The sequence below is a fragment of the Trichogramma pretiosum genome, unplaced genomic scaffold (assembly GCF_000599845.2).
Source record: "Trichogramma pretiosum strain Unisexual culture from Peru unplaced genomic scaffold, Tpre_2.0 scaffold3, whole genome shotgun sequence".
NCBI classification, from domain to species: Eukaryota; Metazoa; Arthropoda; class Insecta; order Hymenoptera; family Trichogrammatidae; genus Trichogramma; species Trichogramma pretiosum.
Genome location: NW_019641698.1, coordinates 3,225,881 through 3,243,788, shown reverse-complemented (window position 1 = coordinate 3,243,788; position 17,908 = coordinate 3,225,881). Strand labels below are relative to the sequence as shown.

Below are 17,908 nucleotides of genomic sequence, written 5' to 3'. Positions count from 1 at the left end.
AAAGCATTGCGCAGCAATGATTTTTTTTATATAACAATGAGAATAATATTAATTTCAATGCAAGATACCGATTAACAAAATCATGGTACCAATTGATAGTTGACCCACGACAAGTAATAAAACAATGATTGACTGTTTTACAATTAAAAAAAGCCTTTGATGATGAATGGCTTATCGATATGTACGCGCCAAACATTTTTACTAATATAGTTATCGATTAATGGTGTATTCTATGAAACACTATACACCATTGATATAGATAATTCTGTTAACTCTGGAGGTAAAGTTAATGATGAAACCTCGATCCCTATGCGTGTATGTTTATAATATTCAGTAACGCTGGCATATACTTTCACACGAACTTTTATAAAAGGCACTTTCTTTCTTCTTTCACTCTTCAAGTTATTCAATAATTTCATTTTATCATTTCATTTCATTTTTTTTCGCTTCCAAATATTTTTCGAATAAATAATATTTATATATTTTCTTATTCATTCCTCAAAAATCAATTGTATTCTGTATACAATTTACCTTTTGTGAACGTGTATTATGTGTTCGTTACTCTATGTGGAAAAATAATTTCGATTTTACATGTGTCCATATTCGCTTTTTTTTTTTTAAATTATTCATATACTAAAAATATTTTATATGTTATATGCACGTATATCTTAGGAGAAAATGGAAGTTACTTGTCTGTACAACTTGAAATATTCGACCGGCGCAATGATCGATAAAACTTCAAATTTCTAATTTATTATAAAAATTGCCCATTTTTACGAAAAGAACAGGAACAAAATTTTCGTAAAAATGAAACGCAGCCTTCTTCCAATTTAATCTTTTCGATAATGCTTTTGTATAAATTACTCCTCGATTTGCACTTATGCTCTCTCAACGTTGAAAGTGCAAATTGACGAGTACTTTACATAGTCAATACGTATAGTAAACGCGTACAGCTAATGGGCCTATACGTATAGATATTTTAAATTTCTATACAATAATATATATAGTTGTGTGTGTACATAATTATACATATGTATATTAAAATTGAATAAACACATACATATGAATGTACTAGACAGAGGGTAATGGAGGTGACTTTATCGCACTTCTTATCACTCGGCGTTCACGCGTATACATACGTAAAAAATATATGCTTCTACAAATATATATGTCCGTAATTTATATGCAAATGTGTACGTGTTTGTGTAATTGTGTGTATGGGTTCGAGCGCATCACTGGGTCTTTTTCGATACGCCGTTGCTCTGTCCATTGACTGGAACACTAGTTTTGCCATTGCTATGACCGTTGGCGGAACCATTGGTCTTGCCGTTGCTGTGACCATTGGCAGCGCCGTTGGTCTTACCGTTGCTGTGACCGTTCGCCGCGTAACCGTTGCCATTACCATTGCTGTAGCAAGTACCGTTGGCCTCTTTGGCGCACGAGCCGTTGTTGTTGGCCAGAAGCAGTTGCTTCTGCCTCTGCCTCTCCTGCTTGGCCGCGTAAGCTTGCTTGCCCTTGGCTATGTAAGCCTTGGCGTAGAAGTTTCCGAAGAGGACGATGAAGGAGATCATGTAGAAGACGAGGGCGTAGTGCATCCAGAGGGGAAACTCGCAGCCCGTTTTGATGCCGTTGATGCCGAGAATCAGAGCCGTCGTGAACTGGATGAGCTGGAGGATCGTGAGGTACTGCTTCCACCAGAGGTACTTGGACACGGTAGGTCCAAGAGCCGAGAGGCCGTAGTAGGAGTACATCAGTACGTGAATGAAGCTGTTGACCATCGCAGGTAAGAACGCTGTGAAGAAAAAGTTGTCAAATCGTTGTCAGCATTTTTTTCACGAAATTTCCTTTTTAACAGATCGGTAAAGAGCTGAACTTACTGGAGCCACTTGGTACCCATTTGATGCCGATCCACCAAAGAGAAAACATGGTCGAGTGGTGATAGACGTGAAGGAAGCTAAGCTGATTGTCTTTTTTCCGAAGAATAAAGAAAAACGTGTCACAGAATTCGAGCAGCTTGCTGAAGTAGTACCACCAAACGGCGTTTGCGATCTTAAAACCCGAAATTCAGATCGATCATTAGCAAATAGAATGGAAAATGAAAAAAGTCAACTGGTCAAGTAAGGATAACTTTTATTCACCTGTAATTCTTCCGGCCTCGTAATGTGCCTTATGGGCTGGCACACGTAGCTGTAGCGTAACTTGGTCGACGCGATGAACAGCTGTTAAGGAAAATAAGACAAAGTTGTCACGTGTGTTTGGTTGGCCTTTTGCGTATTCCCAACGATTTGACATAGTCGAAAAAGGAAAAGGAGACTCACTTCGATAGCGATGTAGGCATTGAGCGCGGCCATCGCGAGATTGTAGGGCACGAGCAGCCACGTGAGCTTGAAGGGTTTGCGATTCTTCATGACTTTTGGTCCTTGCCAGACGATGAACAGATAGATCATGGTGTACATGAGCGTCGGCGCCGGTGAATCGACCAACGGCCATCCTTTCGTCCTTTCGTCTGCGGGAGTCAACGAACGAAAAAATAACAAAGAATTAAAACGATGCCTCCACATGTACGGAGCGTTTCAAGCTCGAATATCGTCGATGTTGGCAAACGTATGTTTCTGCTTGTTATTTTTTTTTTCTTTTTTTCAAAACGACGAAACTTTCGAAACGGTGTCGAATGCATTAATATCGATTATCATTGACGTTTTTGCAAGACACGCGCGCGACCGACGACCGCAAACGTGTGTGATGAAATGTGCAAAGTTCAGACATATACAAGCAGTTCGTTGACAACAATACACATTACATATGCGACCATACCTGATAAGGTCAACGTCCAGAGATAGTAATCGTAGGCATCGTTGATGATGTTGGTCGTCGAATTGATTATGCTCGCCATGGCCCTGCGTCAGAAATAAGAGAAATATAAAGTCGTCGTTGCGTGGGAGAACGAGGAGCAGCCGCGAGCGCGCCGAGGATTTCTCATCGAGCAGAAACGAGTGCGAAAAAGTTTTACCTTTTCCCCGCGCGTTATAATATATGAAAAAATGTATCATGCGCACGTATATAATTGCTCGCTGCATATAATAATGGCATCCCCGATTATCGATACGACTTGACCGCGCGCGATCATTAGCGCCGCAGTTTTCGACGTCGATTCAACATTCGTCGCTAGAGACCTTCGTGTTGGCGCGCGTGCGAATATAATTGCCAGCATATTTCTTATTAACTTGTACTTTTTCACTTTTATCTTTACGACTGGACGAAAAAACGTCGCTCTATAAATTTACCCTCAACAATGAATGGAGGAAAACTTGCGAGTGCGTAAAAGCGATGGATTATTATCGCCAGATAAATGCAACAGCAGTAACAAATTAGTGCAACGTGGCTAATTATCGCGCGGCAATTCGCTCGCTCGCCGCCCGTGTTTTTTTAATGAAAATTCAACGCAACTTTTTTTTCTTCACGCCACTTTCTAGTCTTATATTACCTCGCGCGCGCATAACTCTTTCGAACGCAGCTGCTGCTGATGCTGCACGCCTCAATGGCCGCAATAAGGTTTTTATCCGTTGATCGCGTGCACAAAAAAATTAATAATATTGCACGCGAGAAAAGATCGAAGAGCCGATCGTTTCGGAGTCATCGGACCTATGGCTATATATACCTGGCCGATGTCTCGTTCGACGCGCTTCTTTCTCTGCGCGCCTATCCAGCGGTGTCGCGTGTTACGGGCGTAAGTAAGCGCGTGAAATATTCGACGAGCTTGCACATATTTCGGGCCCAGAAGAATTTGCCCCCGCATACGAGCTGAGCACGCATTACGTCGATCGCGCTGGTCATTTTTACTTTTTTATTTTTCCATTCGTTCGATTCTCTCGAAACGAACTCGACAGCTCGGATTGCTTCACGAAATTTACGTATAAGTAATGCACGAATAACGTACATCCGTTCTCCAAGCGGCCGTGACAACGCAACCGAGAAAAGTGCAAGTGCTCAGCTTCGCCGCGATGACGACGGCGATGTTAACGAGCGTGAAGAAAGCTAGCTAGTACGCAGAGCGAATCTTCGGAAAATTAAGCCCGAAGATTGTGTGTGCAGCGCAGCACGCGAGCTACGTACGTGCAAGCAAGCAAGCTTGTGTATCTACGTATATTGCACGCACACGAATGCATACGGTTATATATATAGATATCGTATAATACAGTAGAGGTGTTTTATATATATACAAAGGCCTGCTGCAGCAGCGAGCCGTAGCGTACATTGAACGTAAGCGAGAGTTTTCACTTGCGGAAATATTATACACATCGAAACCTTGAGAGCTCTCCGATATGGATAAAACGGCACCAGCTATACGGCATAGCTGCAGCGGCGGCAGCAGCCGTGCTGCAGCCAGAGAAAGTGCAAATTGATGTTCTCTCTCTCGCTCGCTCTTGCTCTCTCTCTCTCTCTCTCTCTCCTGGCTCCTTTCAATGTTTATACGTATATTATACGTGTATGTGTGCGTATAGCCACCACATCTGTCGAGAGGGCCTTGGCCCCCAATAGGAGAGTGTGCATAACACGTATACCATGGCCAAGCCGCGAGAGTCTACGTGTAGTCTTTCTTTTTCTCTATTATAGTCGTCGGATTTTCACGAGATGAAGTCTCTCCCCGAGAGCGGTGAATGCTCTCTGCAGGCGCGCGCGCGCGGGCCCCCGACTCCGACCAAGCGACCATATTACTCGGATCTTGGCTATGAACGGTGAAACTTGCTACGCAGTCACAAGCTCCTTCTTGACTACGTTAATCGCTTTGTTATAGCTACGTTCGAGATTTGCATTCTCGCCGACTTTTATTCTCTCTTTGACTATCCCCATGACGTTAATTGGATTTACAAATAGGTTGCTTATTCAGACATACAATTCAGATTAGATATTAATAATCGATTATTATTGACGAATGGATACAATTATTTAATTGATATAATCTATAGCAACCCGTAGCATGAATTTTTGTAAAATATAACGATCAGTTTACTCATGCATGACCTCGATGTATCAACAATAAACAAAAGCTATTCTAATCATAAATTACGATGAGCAATATGTATAGATCGTCGCCTTTTGTACCGATAATACAGTATTTTTCAACATTTCCACGAGCCGTTTTGTCTACTAAATCGGGAAGAGGATCGTATTTTGATCGTGCCTACGAAGACTTTCGCCGGGGTGTTCAAGGAGACTCGTAAAAAACTCTATACGTCTATCCGCATGCCGAACAATGCATAAAAGCTCGCGTAAAAGTTCGACGCGTTTAAAACGCGCGCGCGCGCGCCACTTTTCCGTCGTAAATAATATCAAATTGAGCACGCACAAAACACGTCAATTCCTCGGTTCTTATTATATGGCTCGGAGCTGCTTCGACGGCACCGCTCGCGTAAATTTTTTAGCCGACATACGAGCAAAATTTACAATCGTCACTGCGCGTCGATTGACCGGTCGCATCCTACTTCGGCCGGCTGCTGCTCCTTGCAATCAATCACCCCGAGAGATTCGCGCCCCGTCATCCTTCTAACGCTACTCTAACGCGGCTCGTCGCTCCGTGTACTCGATTTCTGCGCTGTGTCGGTTTATTTCTCGACGCACTCGGTAAATATGTGGCCGCGGTTATTATCTTTTTTTTTCTTGTATTTTGCAAAGCGTGCGACCATCGCCAAAGAACCCACCAGTACCAATTTATACACCATTTACTCGATTGGGAATCTTGGTTTCCTTACCTCGAAGGATTCGTCGGAGCTGTTCACTGGACGACAAGGCGGTGCAGTTTCGAGAAATCGCGCACTCAATAAAAAAAAGCACAAAAACGATCGTCCCTTTTTCTCCCGATCGAAGGGCCGCCGTCGATCCAAGATCGGCAATCAGCGCTTATTATAACACCTTTTGGCGGCTCGAAAAACGCGTAGCAGCAGGCACTGTTGCAACGATCCGCAACGATCCGCGCGCTCAGAGACGTCGACGATGATGGCCAGGCCTATCGGTCGCGAGCGGTATAAGAGCATATACCTGCCGCTACTTCCAGTACGACCGTGTGTGTATGCTTTCGAATGTGTGTGTGTGTGTGTGTGTGCGCGCACCACCGCCACCGTCGATTGGCTCTCTTCCTCTCCGCGTTGCGGCTGCAGCGTCGCGCGCGTTCAAAGAACACTTTGGGTAAGCCCGCGTAGCGCTCGACGAGGCTCCTTTATAACTTTCGGCCCCCGCGTCGCCGCAGCAACCACTTGCCCACTTATTGCCGCGCGCCTTCCCTCTCGGCTGCAGCCGCACCACCACCATCGCCACCAGCGAGCTTCTCCACGCTGTATACCTATACGCTTTAATACTTACCTGCCATTGTAAACTTTGAAAAAGAGATGCACTGGCGGGGAAGGGGAACCGCGGACCGCAACGATAGATATATTCTGTACGATATAATATGGTTTGGTGGGAGGTAATGCGATAAGGTATGTGCATTCAGGTACATAAAAAACGAAACTTTTGGCATTGGAGCTTCCTTCGAACTTTGAGATCGGCTTCGGGAAAACTTCACCACCTCTCGATTTAGATAGCTTATATCATTCGAACCATTGAATAACTTCGTTCCTTTACATTTTCTATGCATCGTAAGTACTTTACCTAGAAACCCGCTTACAGAAAGCCAACTGAACTATATTGTATACAAAAAACAACAGTTATGCACGTGCAAATGGATATTTTCAAATATTATTATAAATTGATCATGAGTGCACTTGCAGCTGTAAATCAATACCCAACGAGCAAGGATTGGAACGCGGGCTTCGAAGTTTACGACTTGACGTTACTTGTGAAAAGTAGACCATATGATAATATGTGGAGCACAATAGACCGACTCTTTTTCTCTTCGCTAAAAATGCTTCAGAAATTAAATCCAGCTATTATTTTATTTTTCTCTGACTCGTCTATCATTAACGAAAATGAATTATTCAAGTATTTTGTATGCTTTCGTCGCTCGCGAGAGCTGCCTTTATGGTAAAAGTATCGAGAGAGAAACAGGTAACACTTATTTGCAAAAACACTTTTTACACTTACGGCGTACGTACGAGCTGCGCACCTGTGCCGCAGTCGTGCACAGGTGTCATCCGTTATGTCAGATGAAAAATATTTAGCGGTCCGCGTAAAGCTAACATCGTAAAGAACTTGACTTTTTCCCCCCAAAACTTGCGAGTAATCTCGCGCGGTACTTACGTCAAAAAGATTTTAATGCATTGACAAACGAGCCGGTGCATCGAATGCACGAATTTTCAAAAAACCCTATCAAAGCTTTCATTCACGTATAGAAACATATTACATCTCGTAGAACGGTAAAAACGTCATGTTTGTTGGGCTGATGCATCCACAAAATCGCTTCGATATCGCAACTTCTTCATAATGGCTTAGCTTGACTTTTCATGTTTTGTATTATTGCTATTCTACTGTTATTATACGGCGTATGTGCATAATGCAACCTTAATCCCTTTATGCTTTAGCCTAAGATTAAAATCTACACGTGCTTTTTATATCGTTTGTTTCCTTGTGTCCAATTTCATAGCTGGAAGGAGAAATTCATTTTTTTTCGTTCACTTTGTTAAGCTCTCGCTGCATAAGATTGCATCAAACTGATTCAATTTCTCTATCGAAAAATGAAATTGAACCTGTCTTCGAATATCTTAAGCGTTATTAGCAACATCGACTTTCACTTTATCAAAATTTATTTGACCCATGCAGTAATCGTGTTCGAAACGTAATGCTCTAATGCTTGACTATATTTTTTTATTACTAGCCAGGGCGTTTCTTTTTTACTATCCAGTAATCAATAATATTCTTTAATTTCTTTCCTACGAATGCATCTTTATTTTGCCATCTGCATCTATATCTGTATGTGTAGACTAATATGACATGCTTTATATTAACTTGGATTGATTATAGTTTTCTTACGTAAATTGTAAGTTAGAAAAGCATTACAAAGTCTGGCTTATATCCCGATTAAATAATAAACATTTTTCTAATATAACATGATTTATACATTTTTCAACGTTTATCTATGCTTAAAATTATACAACATTCAATGTCAGTGTCGTGTGTACATAGATGTACTTATACGTCGCCTGGGAAAGTAGACGTGGAATGTATCTCGAAAAATTATTATGACTTTTCAACCGATTCATGGCTATTTTATTTAATGGCTGACATATTTCAGCGAATTACGGAATATCAAAAACTGATAAATGTCTGACTGCGTAGGCGTAGAAGAGAAAAAACTCGACTGATTTTTACACACTTAAAATTAAATGTCGTTGAAAATTTTACTCGCAGGATTAAGCTGTATGAAAGAAATTGTCACGAAAACATTTTCTCACACAATAAAATCCTTTTTTAAACGTGCTGATATCTGAATTTCTGAAAAAGAAAGCCATAATTTAATAATTTAAGTTGTTCACGAGGTGCAGCAAAGTAAACCTCTTCATCTAGAAAGTAAACGAGTTAGAGGGAGAAAAAGAGCGAGAGAGAAATACTTGATTAAATTCTCCGCAGGAGCAGAAAACCACATCTCAACTATATAGCTATACAAGCATATTGCTCGCGTCAGTCAACGTACATTGAACTGTAATTGCATCCTTCATTAAATAACAAAAAAATGTCTAATTTTTTTTCAAACGTAATATTTTTTTGTCTTCATTATCAACACAATTACTTCTAATGCCGTTAATCGATATATTTAAACTTGAAATAGACTGACACTATACCTCAGAAATGAAATTGAAATGAGGTTTCGTAATCGTTTGCCAAACAAAACTATAGCAGCTGTAAATCACGTTAGAGATGCGCGCGATGTGTTAATTTCTTAATTAACTAACTCGCACACAATTTGAATTTCAGCACTTGTTCAGTCATAGCATTGGCAAGAGGTGTTAAACGTTTGAGTAAGTTCTTTATTCATCTTTCAAATGTCTACATTGTCTGTAATTCTTTAGAGATTATTTCGCGTTCAAAAATAAACTCTGTAATCAACGAGAATATTTTTTTTCAAACTTTTTTAGATGACGTTCAGTGAGCGGCGCGTGTATAAGTCTTTGGTCTTTTGAAAGAATCGTGACATTAGCATAAGTTGAGCTTTTGTCGCTCCAGAAGCCACAAATCGCAGCTCGCGGTGCAATGACACGGCTGCTTTTGCGATTGAATGTGTGTCATATACCCATAAGGCGATCCGTAATCGAGTGTGAACTTCTTTATACCTAATGCTGACTTATTGAAACATTGCACCTCGGCATTGCTTCATTTTACTGCATGGCACACATTTTTAACAAAAGGCACACTCGTTTGGCCGTTGTTTTTATTAAATGCGACCAGGTCTAGATCTCAGATATTTTTGGGTTGTCATTGAATTATTCAAATAAAATTTTTGTTTCTTGGTAGGAATAAAATAAATTAAAAAAATTATCACGTGGATGTAAATAAATCGTTTTATCAAATAACTATCATTTTATTGAAATTCTTAATGGCTTTCAATTTCAGAGCAGTTGAAATTTTCCTCGAGCTCTAAACAAATCACTTTTTCTTAGCCATATTTTTCCTGTAAAATTTCCAATAGAATAAGTTATTTTACACGTAATGGCATATTATAGTATTTTAATGTTAGGGAAAAAATCTCTGTAATATCAGAGTTGTCAAAATGACTGACACGTGTATTAACTGAATGTTCCACTGGCCAAGTAAGTGTAAGATAATCAGGGAAATGAAAATAAATTAAGCTCAAGCGCAAAAAAATAAGTAGGTTTGATAAAATATTTGTAGTTTTGCAAAATAAAAAAAATCATCATAACTACCTCGCGTACAGATGTATGTGCGTACATACGCAGAGGTACGTGTTATGCGTCGGGATACTGTTGCCATTGACCGGTAGCCGTGCGGCTATACAACAAGTTTCCCCGTCTTATACATATGTAAGACTACGTGCGTGCATGCAGCCGGTGCAGTCGAACGCACACTCGCACACGAGAGCTCGCTGTATATCCACTCCCGAGCTCTTGATCAACGGTTTATTATTATCAAGTTTCGCTTTCTATGAATCTGCGGCAGTATGGCTGCAGCTAAAGCAGCAACAGAAACAGTCGGCCGATCGATGACCTATCAAACGTGCTTATTATCCCGTAGCTTTAGCCGTATATATACGAGCTATCATCGCTGCAGCACCGGCGCGGATTATGGAGTTTTCACACGAAGTACGCGCAACGAGTGAAAAGAGATGCGCGTCTCTCGCGCGAGAAGAAAAATCATCATTTATAATCGCGGAGAAAGTCAATGGATTCGTATACGTTCCGATTATCCAATCGTTTGCACACACACACACATATACACACACTCGCGTATGCGATTCCAAATATTATAATGATCGAGAGGAAACAATAGAAGAGCAACCAAGCCTAAAAATATCATACAGGCTCCATATGCGATTCCGAGTCGTAATAAGAAAGTTTCGCGACTCAGATAGACCTCGTCAGGCATCCTTTTCAGGTATCGCGCGAGTCTCATTATCGAACGTTTATATCAGAGGCGTTTTGCACGTGTGCTGTATCCGCGACAGCCGCGATCCGAAATAGTAAATACTGTTTACAGCCGCATATTTGTTGACAAATGGAAAAGTATTAATTAGCCTCGCGCCGAGCGTCGAACAAGCCCGAGTACAAGGAGTTGGCGTACGTGTCCGCACGCGCGAGCCTCTGCGCGTGCTTACACACAAAGAGACAAGTTCAATTACTTTCTCGAGCGCGCGTACAGCGCAAAAGTATCGAGTGCTGCGCTTATTATGTACGCGCATTAGCATAACAAAAAAGCCCGTGAGATATATGGCCGTTCGCGCGAGCTGCAAGTCCGAAGACAAACAGAACAAGAGAGGAGGACGCGGCCGAAACCGAAGCGAACGAGCCGTTGACAATTACGGTATATATATGCGTGGTGTTGCACAATAGCGGCGTCCGACAGACTCTGTACTACGTAACGAGTGCAAAAAGTATTCGCAAAACGATTGACCGACGACGACGACGACGACGACGAGACGAAAGCTGCGATGCGAACTCATGCGCGAGTTGAACGGCAAATTGACAAAAAGCCTTGCGATGCTGCGTCCGTGTAGCAGTCTCTCTATCTCTTTTCCTCTCTCTCTCTCAAGCGACTTTCGAGGTCAATGTCTAGGTCCAGACACTTGCGAGCGCCTGCCTAGTTGCGTTTTTCGCGACTTTCTTCGCGAGCCCCGCAGCTCGAAGGCATCGCGTACAGAGCAATGGCCGTTTGATTCGCTGCTGTATAGGCGCTTGTCGCGTTTTGCAATATACAGTTTTTTCAACGCCGATTGTTCTTTTCGTCAATTTTTTTCGTCCGCGTTTTACCAATGTGAAATAGCATTAAAAAACTACGATGAAAGAGCCGCATCCGCGTGATCGGCTGGACAATAACTCGGCAACTTTTTTCACTCGTCTAGGCCGTATTGCATTTGCAGCTAGCCAGCAGCTGACTCGTCGTAATTCACGCTAAAATCATTGGCGAAAAGCGCCATTTAACATGCATTATAGTTGTCCGCGAGTAGCTCTAAGAAAAGCTCATATGTTTTAACACATACGTTATAGGCGGCTCGTGCGGTTGCACGGAGTGTCACCGACTGCGCGTACATAGGCGAGCCTATAATTGAACGCGTAAACAACCGATGCCGCCGCGCCGTCCAGTGCAGTTGCCGCGTTTCGTAAATAATTTCGGGTAAAATCCCGTGTGTGTGCGCCATACGTCACCGATCGAGAAGGTGCTCACTTTTTTTGATGACGAAACCGACCGGTCGGAAGGTTTCACTTTTTTCCCCGAAACGTAAGTGCATTACATACGCATGTAATATATAAATTATAACCCGTGGAAAGTGCAATTTATTATAAAAAGAAGAGTGGATCTGTTTGTGCTTCGTATCTCGCAGCTCGAACGTAATACGGCCGCGTGGCGTGCATCGGAAGGATGCAATATGCCCCCGCGAATTGAGATTTTAATAACGGGACTGCATAAACATCTCTCGGTGCATGTACGCATGCACACTGGCTATACGTTCAAGAGAGAGAGAGAGAGAGAGAGAGAGAGACGGAGAGAAAAGGAGAAGATCAGCTAATGAACTCACCTTTCTCCTTCTCGCGCGCCTATGTCTCCCGCACTATAGTACACAAAACCGATATACAGCGCGATTGGACTTGGCTCAGATGCAAGTTCAAGGTATACTTTCCTTGTGTTCTGGGCCATTGCGAGAGAATTCGCAAAACAAACAGCTCGTTAAAATTTATCAATGAATTCAATACCTATGAATGTAGATGATTTTTTTTTTGTTTATTGGACTTGAAGATGTAAGCACCATTAGAACGATAAACAAATTAGATACATTATGGAAGGTGTTCAAAATAAATCATGTCGTCAAAGTGAACCGAGATTAATCATAATTTAGCTGATTTCTATGTACGAACGTTTAATAATTTAGGAAAGTCACTCATGAGAAACCATATTTACGATAATCGTTGCGTATCATAATCGATTATATAGCAAATCCGAGCCGCGCTCCAAGGTTAATGCACTTGTGCTACGCTGCTGTATATGCCAGTCGCGATCGAGAGTTTCTAATCGACGCCGCGCGGCTGATGAAGAAAAAAATGTAGCACCAACAACAGAAAAACTCGTTTTCCGCCGTACGGCGGACGTTTACATATATAGGTTTTTCACGGCTTGGAGCGAGCAGCTAATCGGCGACGATCGTGTCGCGCGATACTATCTCGCGCGCGCTGCAGTCCACATGCCGAATCCGAAAATATCGACACGCGTATCAGCGATCGAGGTAGCAGTCCATTTGGCGCGCATCGCGCGCAGTTCGCAAAGAGATGAAAGAAAAGCGGCGCAGCGCCGAAAAGTTTCCTTCGTTAACAATTTCGAGATCGTTGCACTCGTGCAGCAGCGGCGCAGCAGTGTGCAGTGCTCGCGCGATTTGAGGTGAAAGTGTTAAATTACATCTTCCGCTCGGTCATCGGCTGAGCGCGCGATTATTCTGCGCACGCTATGCACAACGCACGCGCGCTTCTATATACATTAATGCACAACAACACAGGCAATGGCCGCGCGTGGATTTATATATGAAATTATCCGCGCGCAAACGATACGTCACGATCTCGCGCGTTCGGCCACTTTTTGACACATAGCTTTGAGAACCTTTCGTCCGTGCCCCTTTCAAAAAAAAAAAAAATTATAAACGAAAACATCGCAGGATTTTTCGTACGTGCGTTAAGCTCTCTTTCAGGCTGGCGATCTCAAGTACCGCTCAAGGTGTTGTTTTCACATTATATTACGTAAGGTGGATCGCGGGGACTTATAAAACGAATTTTAGCCTGAAAATCCGATACACATTTAATGATGTCTCTCTCTCTTTCTCTCGATCTGCATTTCGCGAGCTCGCTCGAAAAAGTCGGCAAAAAAGCACGTTTCGTTCGCTTCGCCCAATGATACTTTCACGATTGACTAAACTTTCTCTTGCGCGAGCGGTGGTGGCGGCGGCGGCTGCGTCGACGTCTTGAACGCGGTGTAGCTCGTACCTCTGCTGCACAAATTTATAATCTATATAAGTATATTGCGCACTTGAAAATGACGCGACATGCACGAGGCAGCGGCAGCAGCAGCATCATCTCGCGCTCGTCGCTATCGAGATAATCGCGAGCTACGACGATTTTCTTTGGAATTATCCACGCGAGACTCGCTTTTGTACCGCAGAACGATTAAGCTCCAAGTTTTCATTGGCGACGATATGAAAGCGCAATACTTTTTGCAAACGCCACGGGGAATTTTTGTGTCGCTGCGCAGATTAAATTTTATATCGTCGATATTTGATGAGTTCGCTTCACCTATTCGTATTCGTAAATCATAAATAACGTACAGAAATCATCAATTTGTGGTCAATTATAGCTTATACCCAAGCGAATAAAATCAAAGCGATGTAGTAATTAAACGATGTAATCACAATCGTTTACAAGTGATTAATAACCGATTGGATGGCCAATCGACATTTTGTAGTCGGAATTGTCTCGAAACGAAGTTTGAATCGTACTTCGCACTTCAATAAATTGTATTTCAAAATATGGAAACGTATTGTAATTATTTAGTCGCGGTAAAATCACATCACGAATTGAATAGTACAAGTGCGAGAATATAAACTTTAAAAACCCATATATCGATTTGGAAGTTATGAAAGACAGCAATAAAACTTGAAAGAATTCAAACGATCTTGTTGACTTATCTATCAGTCGACTACGATTATCTGATGACTGATATACTGACATCGTTGAATGTGACATGTAGGTAAATTTTACAAATGCTATATGCTCTGGTATAATTGATGAAGGTATTTACAAGAAATCTATGGTCACGTTATATTCGATCATAATCCAAAAAAGAAACAAGCACATAATGCATGAGAAAGTTTGTTGTTAATTCTCTTGATGAAACAATAAATCTATAACAGGTAGACAAATTAATTCGTGCATCTAGGTGCTATCTTTCTAGAATCAAATTCACATGCTATATAATTTCATCGTCTGCTGCCCATGGCTTTTTATATTGCCTTTATGAAATAGCTTTTATAAAAGTTACTTCTTGAAGGAAGAAAATTAAAAGTGTCTCATTTACAGTCTAATTGAAAATCTCACTTGAAAAATATTTCGTGCATATCCCATTGATCTAGCAAATGTGACAGATGTCAATACGTCAATTCTTCAACGTTATAAACGTGTAGGTATCAGCATATACACATACATGCGATACGTCTCATTGCGCAATAAAGAAAATTTGCTTCCGCACAGTCAGGCTCTCTCGCTATTATACTCGACACTTTGCTCCCTCCCTATTAACAAACGATTAAAAAAGTCCGCGGGATTATTATTGAGGCTTGATTGGTGAAAAAGTCGAAGAGACGGATGCGTGTATTGATGAAATAAGTGCCCATCCATGGAGGATGTAATATCGACCGCAACCGCGCGCACGCAGTACAATGCAATACAGCGACCGATGCGGCGTCGAAATTTTTCCTTTTCCTACGCACTGTCCTCTCGGAGATCATACAATGAGGAGCAGCGCCACCGGTGCAACTGCTCTGCTGCAACTTTTACTGTCCGTTTCTGTCCTATCCAACAGGTAGTGTATTATTATTATTATGTAAATTAAAAAGGCGACTGCAGCCGCTCCGTTATACGTGTGAACGAGTGAACTTTTTAATCGATCAGCCACTTCCATTTTTCTTCGCACGTTATTAGCGTTTACGAGCCACACATAGAAAATAATTACACAGCATGGCCAAGAATGGTGCTTCCTCGACTTTATCTCAAAGGTAAGAGAGACACAGCCGTTCTTGTTATTTTTCCATTTCGTTTCATTTTTTTTTCGTATTCGTGTTTCATTATTACCTTACACATTCCGCTCATCAATGCGATGGGTAATTAAGAAAAAAAAGTAATGTTCTCGCGCATCAATTGCCACAGAGATAAGGCCGCCGACTAAAGGAAGAACGCCGGTAGTCGTGGACTTTAATATTTTCATCGTGGACATCAACTCCATCAATGTCGAAGATATGGATTTTCGGTAACTAAATAATGATAAAAAATCTTTTTTTATAGAAAATAACAAAAAAAAATTGAACTATTGATCATCGACGTAAGATGAATTTGTGTCGGCAGAGTCGACATGTTCGTGTCGCAAACTTGGACGGAGGCGCGATTGAGACTGTCTGACGAGGTCTTCGAGGACGACGACGATTACGTGACTCTGCCGCCGGAGTTCATCGACAATCTCTGGCAACCGGATCCCTACTTTCTCAACTCCAAAGTTTCCGGTAAGTATTCCGGAACCATTACTGAATTGAATTGGGCACAGTCGGTTAATAAACCCTTAAAAACCACTTCTGCTCTGCGCAGAGATCGCGACGTTGAATAGCAAGCACTCGTCGGTCATGCTGTTCCGCAACAAGACGGTGCGCTACTCGGCCCGCATGCACGCCATACTCGCCTGTCAAATGGAATTCCAGCTCTATCCCATGGACATCCAGGTCTGTCCGATGCAAATCGAAAGTTGTAAGTTTTCTATAACGAATCGACATTACTCGCGGCGCAATTGACGCGTGCTTTGCACCCTTCAGTTTCCTACGACAGCGACAAAATGAGACTACAATGGGGCCACGAAGGTGTCCAAGTCAATCCGGAGCTCAAATTGTTGCAGTACAATCTGGAAAATCCATTGGAAATAGAAGAGTCCATCAATTACATCAGTGAAAAAAGCGGCACGTTATTATGCTTCCATGAGTACATTCGAATTACATTAATACCGATATATTTTAATGGAGAAATTTTTTCCCCAACGGATTAACAGGCAACTACTCGCGTCTGATCGTTTACTTTCAATTCGAGCGTCAAATTGGCCATCACTTGATACAGACGTTCGCGCCGTCGACCCTCGTCGTCATGCTGTCTTGGTTCAGTTTTTGGCTGGGTCTCGACGCTATCCCCGGCAGAGTCGCTCTGCTCGTCACTAGCATGCTCACCCTCGTAACGATGTTTACCGGTCTGAAAAGCGATATCCCACCTGTCGCCTACGTCAAGGTAGTAGACATACATTACCTGCCATACCGATCAGCCAGCAAGTTGATTTCAATCGTTGCTTTTTCTGCAGGCTTTGGACTTATGGATGGCTGGATGCATGTTCTCCGTATTCTCGGCTCTGGGAGAATTCGTCGTGGTCAAAGTACTCGATCTCCGATACCAAAAGGAACGAGAAGCCTCGAACTCGTACAGGCGACTACCCGCTGTAAATATACGCACTTACCTGCGAGAGCCGTCTACTTACCTGCATGCGCGCGTGAACTATTATCGAGCACGAGGTCTGCTTTACCATGAGATGTCAAGTAAACTACTTTGCTTTCTTCGCAGAGACTGTCGATCGTGGAGAAAAGCGTATCCATTTGGGATTACGAGTCGTCGGTTTATTCGTCCAATAGCCGCAACAAGCGAGCCGGTAGCCGAAATCTTCTTCAAAATACTTGGATCGATCCGGAGGTTTTGCTGACCAGACCAAAGAACCGAGCTAAACAGATCGATGCATACAGCCGAATAGTATTCCCAGTACTTTTTCTGCTGTTTAGTCTTTTGTATTGGCCGATACTGTTGTTAAAATGTGAAATGAAATCTCAGTATGACGAATAATGATATTATAATGAAATACGTAATATTAATTAACTGTAAAAATTTTTTTATGAACGAAAAAAGAAAGTAAAAATATTATAAAACTAAAAAAAAACTCACGTAGATCATCAAAAAATTACCATGATATTTATTTCGTGTAAACACAAGTGCAATCTGATATCTGTTGAATTGATTCTACTATCATATCAAGTCTAAGTTTTTATTCAAACATCGCTTGATGTTTTGCTTATTGAAAAAGAATTCTATATCTATCACTTTTCTGAATGAGAAATAATTTAAAAAATCAATTAAATTATTATAAATAAACCTTTTTCCATTTCATAAAGCTAAAATATAAAATTTGTTTTATTAGAGAGTATAGTATAATTATCCTTTCAAAGCAATTGCAACAATAATTTCATAAGTAATCTATAAATATTCAAAATTGTAAAATCTTAAAAATTAGATACATGAAAAACGCCATAATTTTTATCAATAAGATAATTTATCATTAATTGACTTAAAAATGAACTGTGTCAACTTGAAGTAATTCAACCAAGAAAATTTATTAATCATTTATGAAGAATAATAATTATCTATATTTATTGCAGATTTAAAAGATAGTATTGTAGCTGTTTCTTAGAGATCAAGTC

At 41.5% G+C, this 17,908-nt stretch overlaps 2 protein-coding genes across 4 annotated transcripts; one reads left to right on the top strand and one right to left on the bottom strand.

Moving 5' to 3' along the window:
- Positions 1-13: 13 nt before the first annotated feature.
- On the bottom strand, positions 14-6,170 carry LOC106650861 (elongation of very long chain fatty acids protein 4-like). 3 transcript variants are annotated; one of them, XM_014369095.2, is made up of 6 exons: positions 5,751-6,170; positions 2,815-2,897; positions 2,319-2,506; positions 2,139-2,219; positions 1,878-2,049; positions 14-1,792 (listed from the first exon to the last, which is right to left on the bottom strand). In XM_014369095.2, exons 2-6 carry the CDS (start codon positions 2,891-2,893, stop codon positions 1,233-1,235), a joined length of 1,080 nt encoding a protein of 359 aa, XP_014224581.1. In that variant the 5' UTR covers positions 2,894-2,897; positions 5,751-6,170; the 3' UTR covers positions 14-1,232. The 3 variants fall into 3 exon arrangements, with proteins under 3 accessions (XP_014224581.1, XP_014224583.1, XP_014224582.1); XM_014369097.2 differs by lacking the exon at positions 5,751-6,170 and adding an exon at positions 3,011-3,097; XM_014369096.2 differs by lacking the exon at positions 5,751-6,170 and having other exon boundaries at positions 2,815-2,988.
- Positions 6,171-15,093: 8,923 nt separating this feature from the next.
- LOC106650760 (glycine receptor subunit alphaZ1) lies at positions 15,094-17,422 on the top strand. Its single transcript, XM_014368961.2, has 9 exons — positions 15,094-15,219; positions 15,339-15,412; positions 15,564-15,663; positions 15,759-15,913; positions 15,996-16,151; positions 16,217-16,357; positions 16,447-16,676; positions 16,747-16,881; positions 17,004-17,422. Exons 1-9 carry the CDS (start codon positions 15,149-15,151, stop codon positions 17,274-17,276), a joined length of 1,335 nt encoding a protein of 444 aa, XP_014224447.1. The 5' UTR covers positions 15,094-15,148; the 3' UTR covers positions 17,277-17,422.
- The last annotated feature ends 486 nt before the right edge of the window (positions 17,423-17,908 follow it).

Bases quoted from the DNA above. Each gene is read 5' to 3' on its own strand.
- LOC106650760 (XM_014368961.2), top strand. From the start codon at position 15,149: ATGAGGAGCAGCGCCACCGGTGCAACTGCTCTGCTGCAACTTTTACTG. The intron at 15,664-15,758 runs GTAACTAAATAA...TTGTGTCGGCAG, and splicing joins GTCGAAGATATGGATTTTCG to AGTCGACATGTTCGTGTCGC. The intron at 16,358-16,446 runs GCACGTTATTAT...ACGGATTAACAG, and splicing joins TTACATCAGTGAAAAAAGCG to GCAACTACTCGCGTCTGATC.
- LOC106650861 (XM_014369095.2), bottom strand. From the start codon at position 2,893: ATGGCGAGCATAATCAATTCGACGACCAACATCATCAACGATGCCTAC. The intron at 2,220-2,318 runs GTGAGTCTCCTT...TTTCCTTAACAG, and splicing joins ATGCCTACATCGCTATCGAA to CTGTTCATCGCGTCGACCAA. The intron at 1,793-1,877 runs GTAAGTTCAGCT...TTTTCTTCACAG, and splicing joins ATGGGTACCAAGTGGCTCCA to CGTTCTTACCTGCGATGGTC.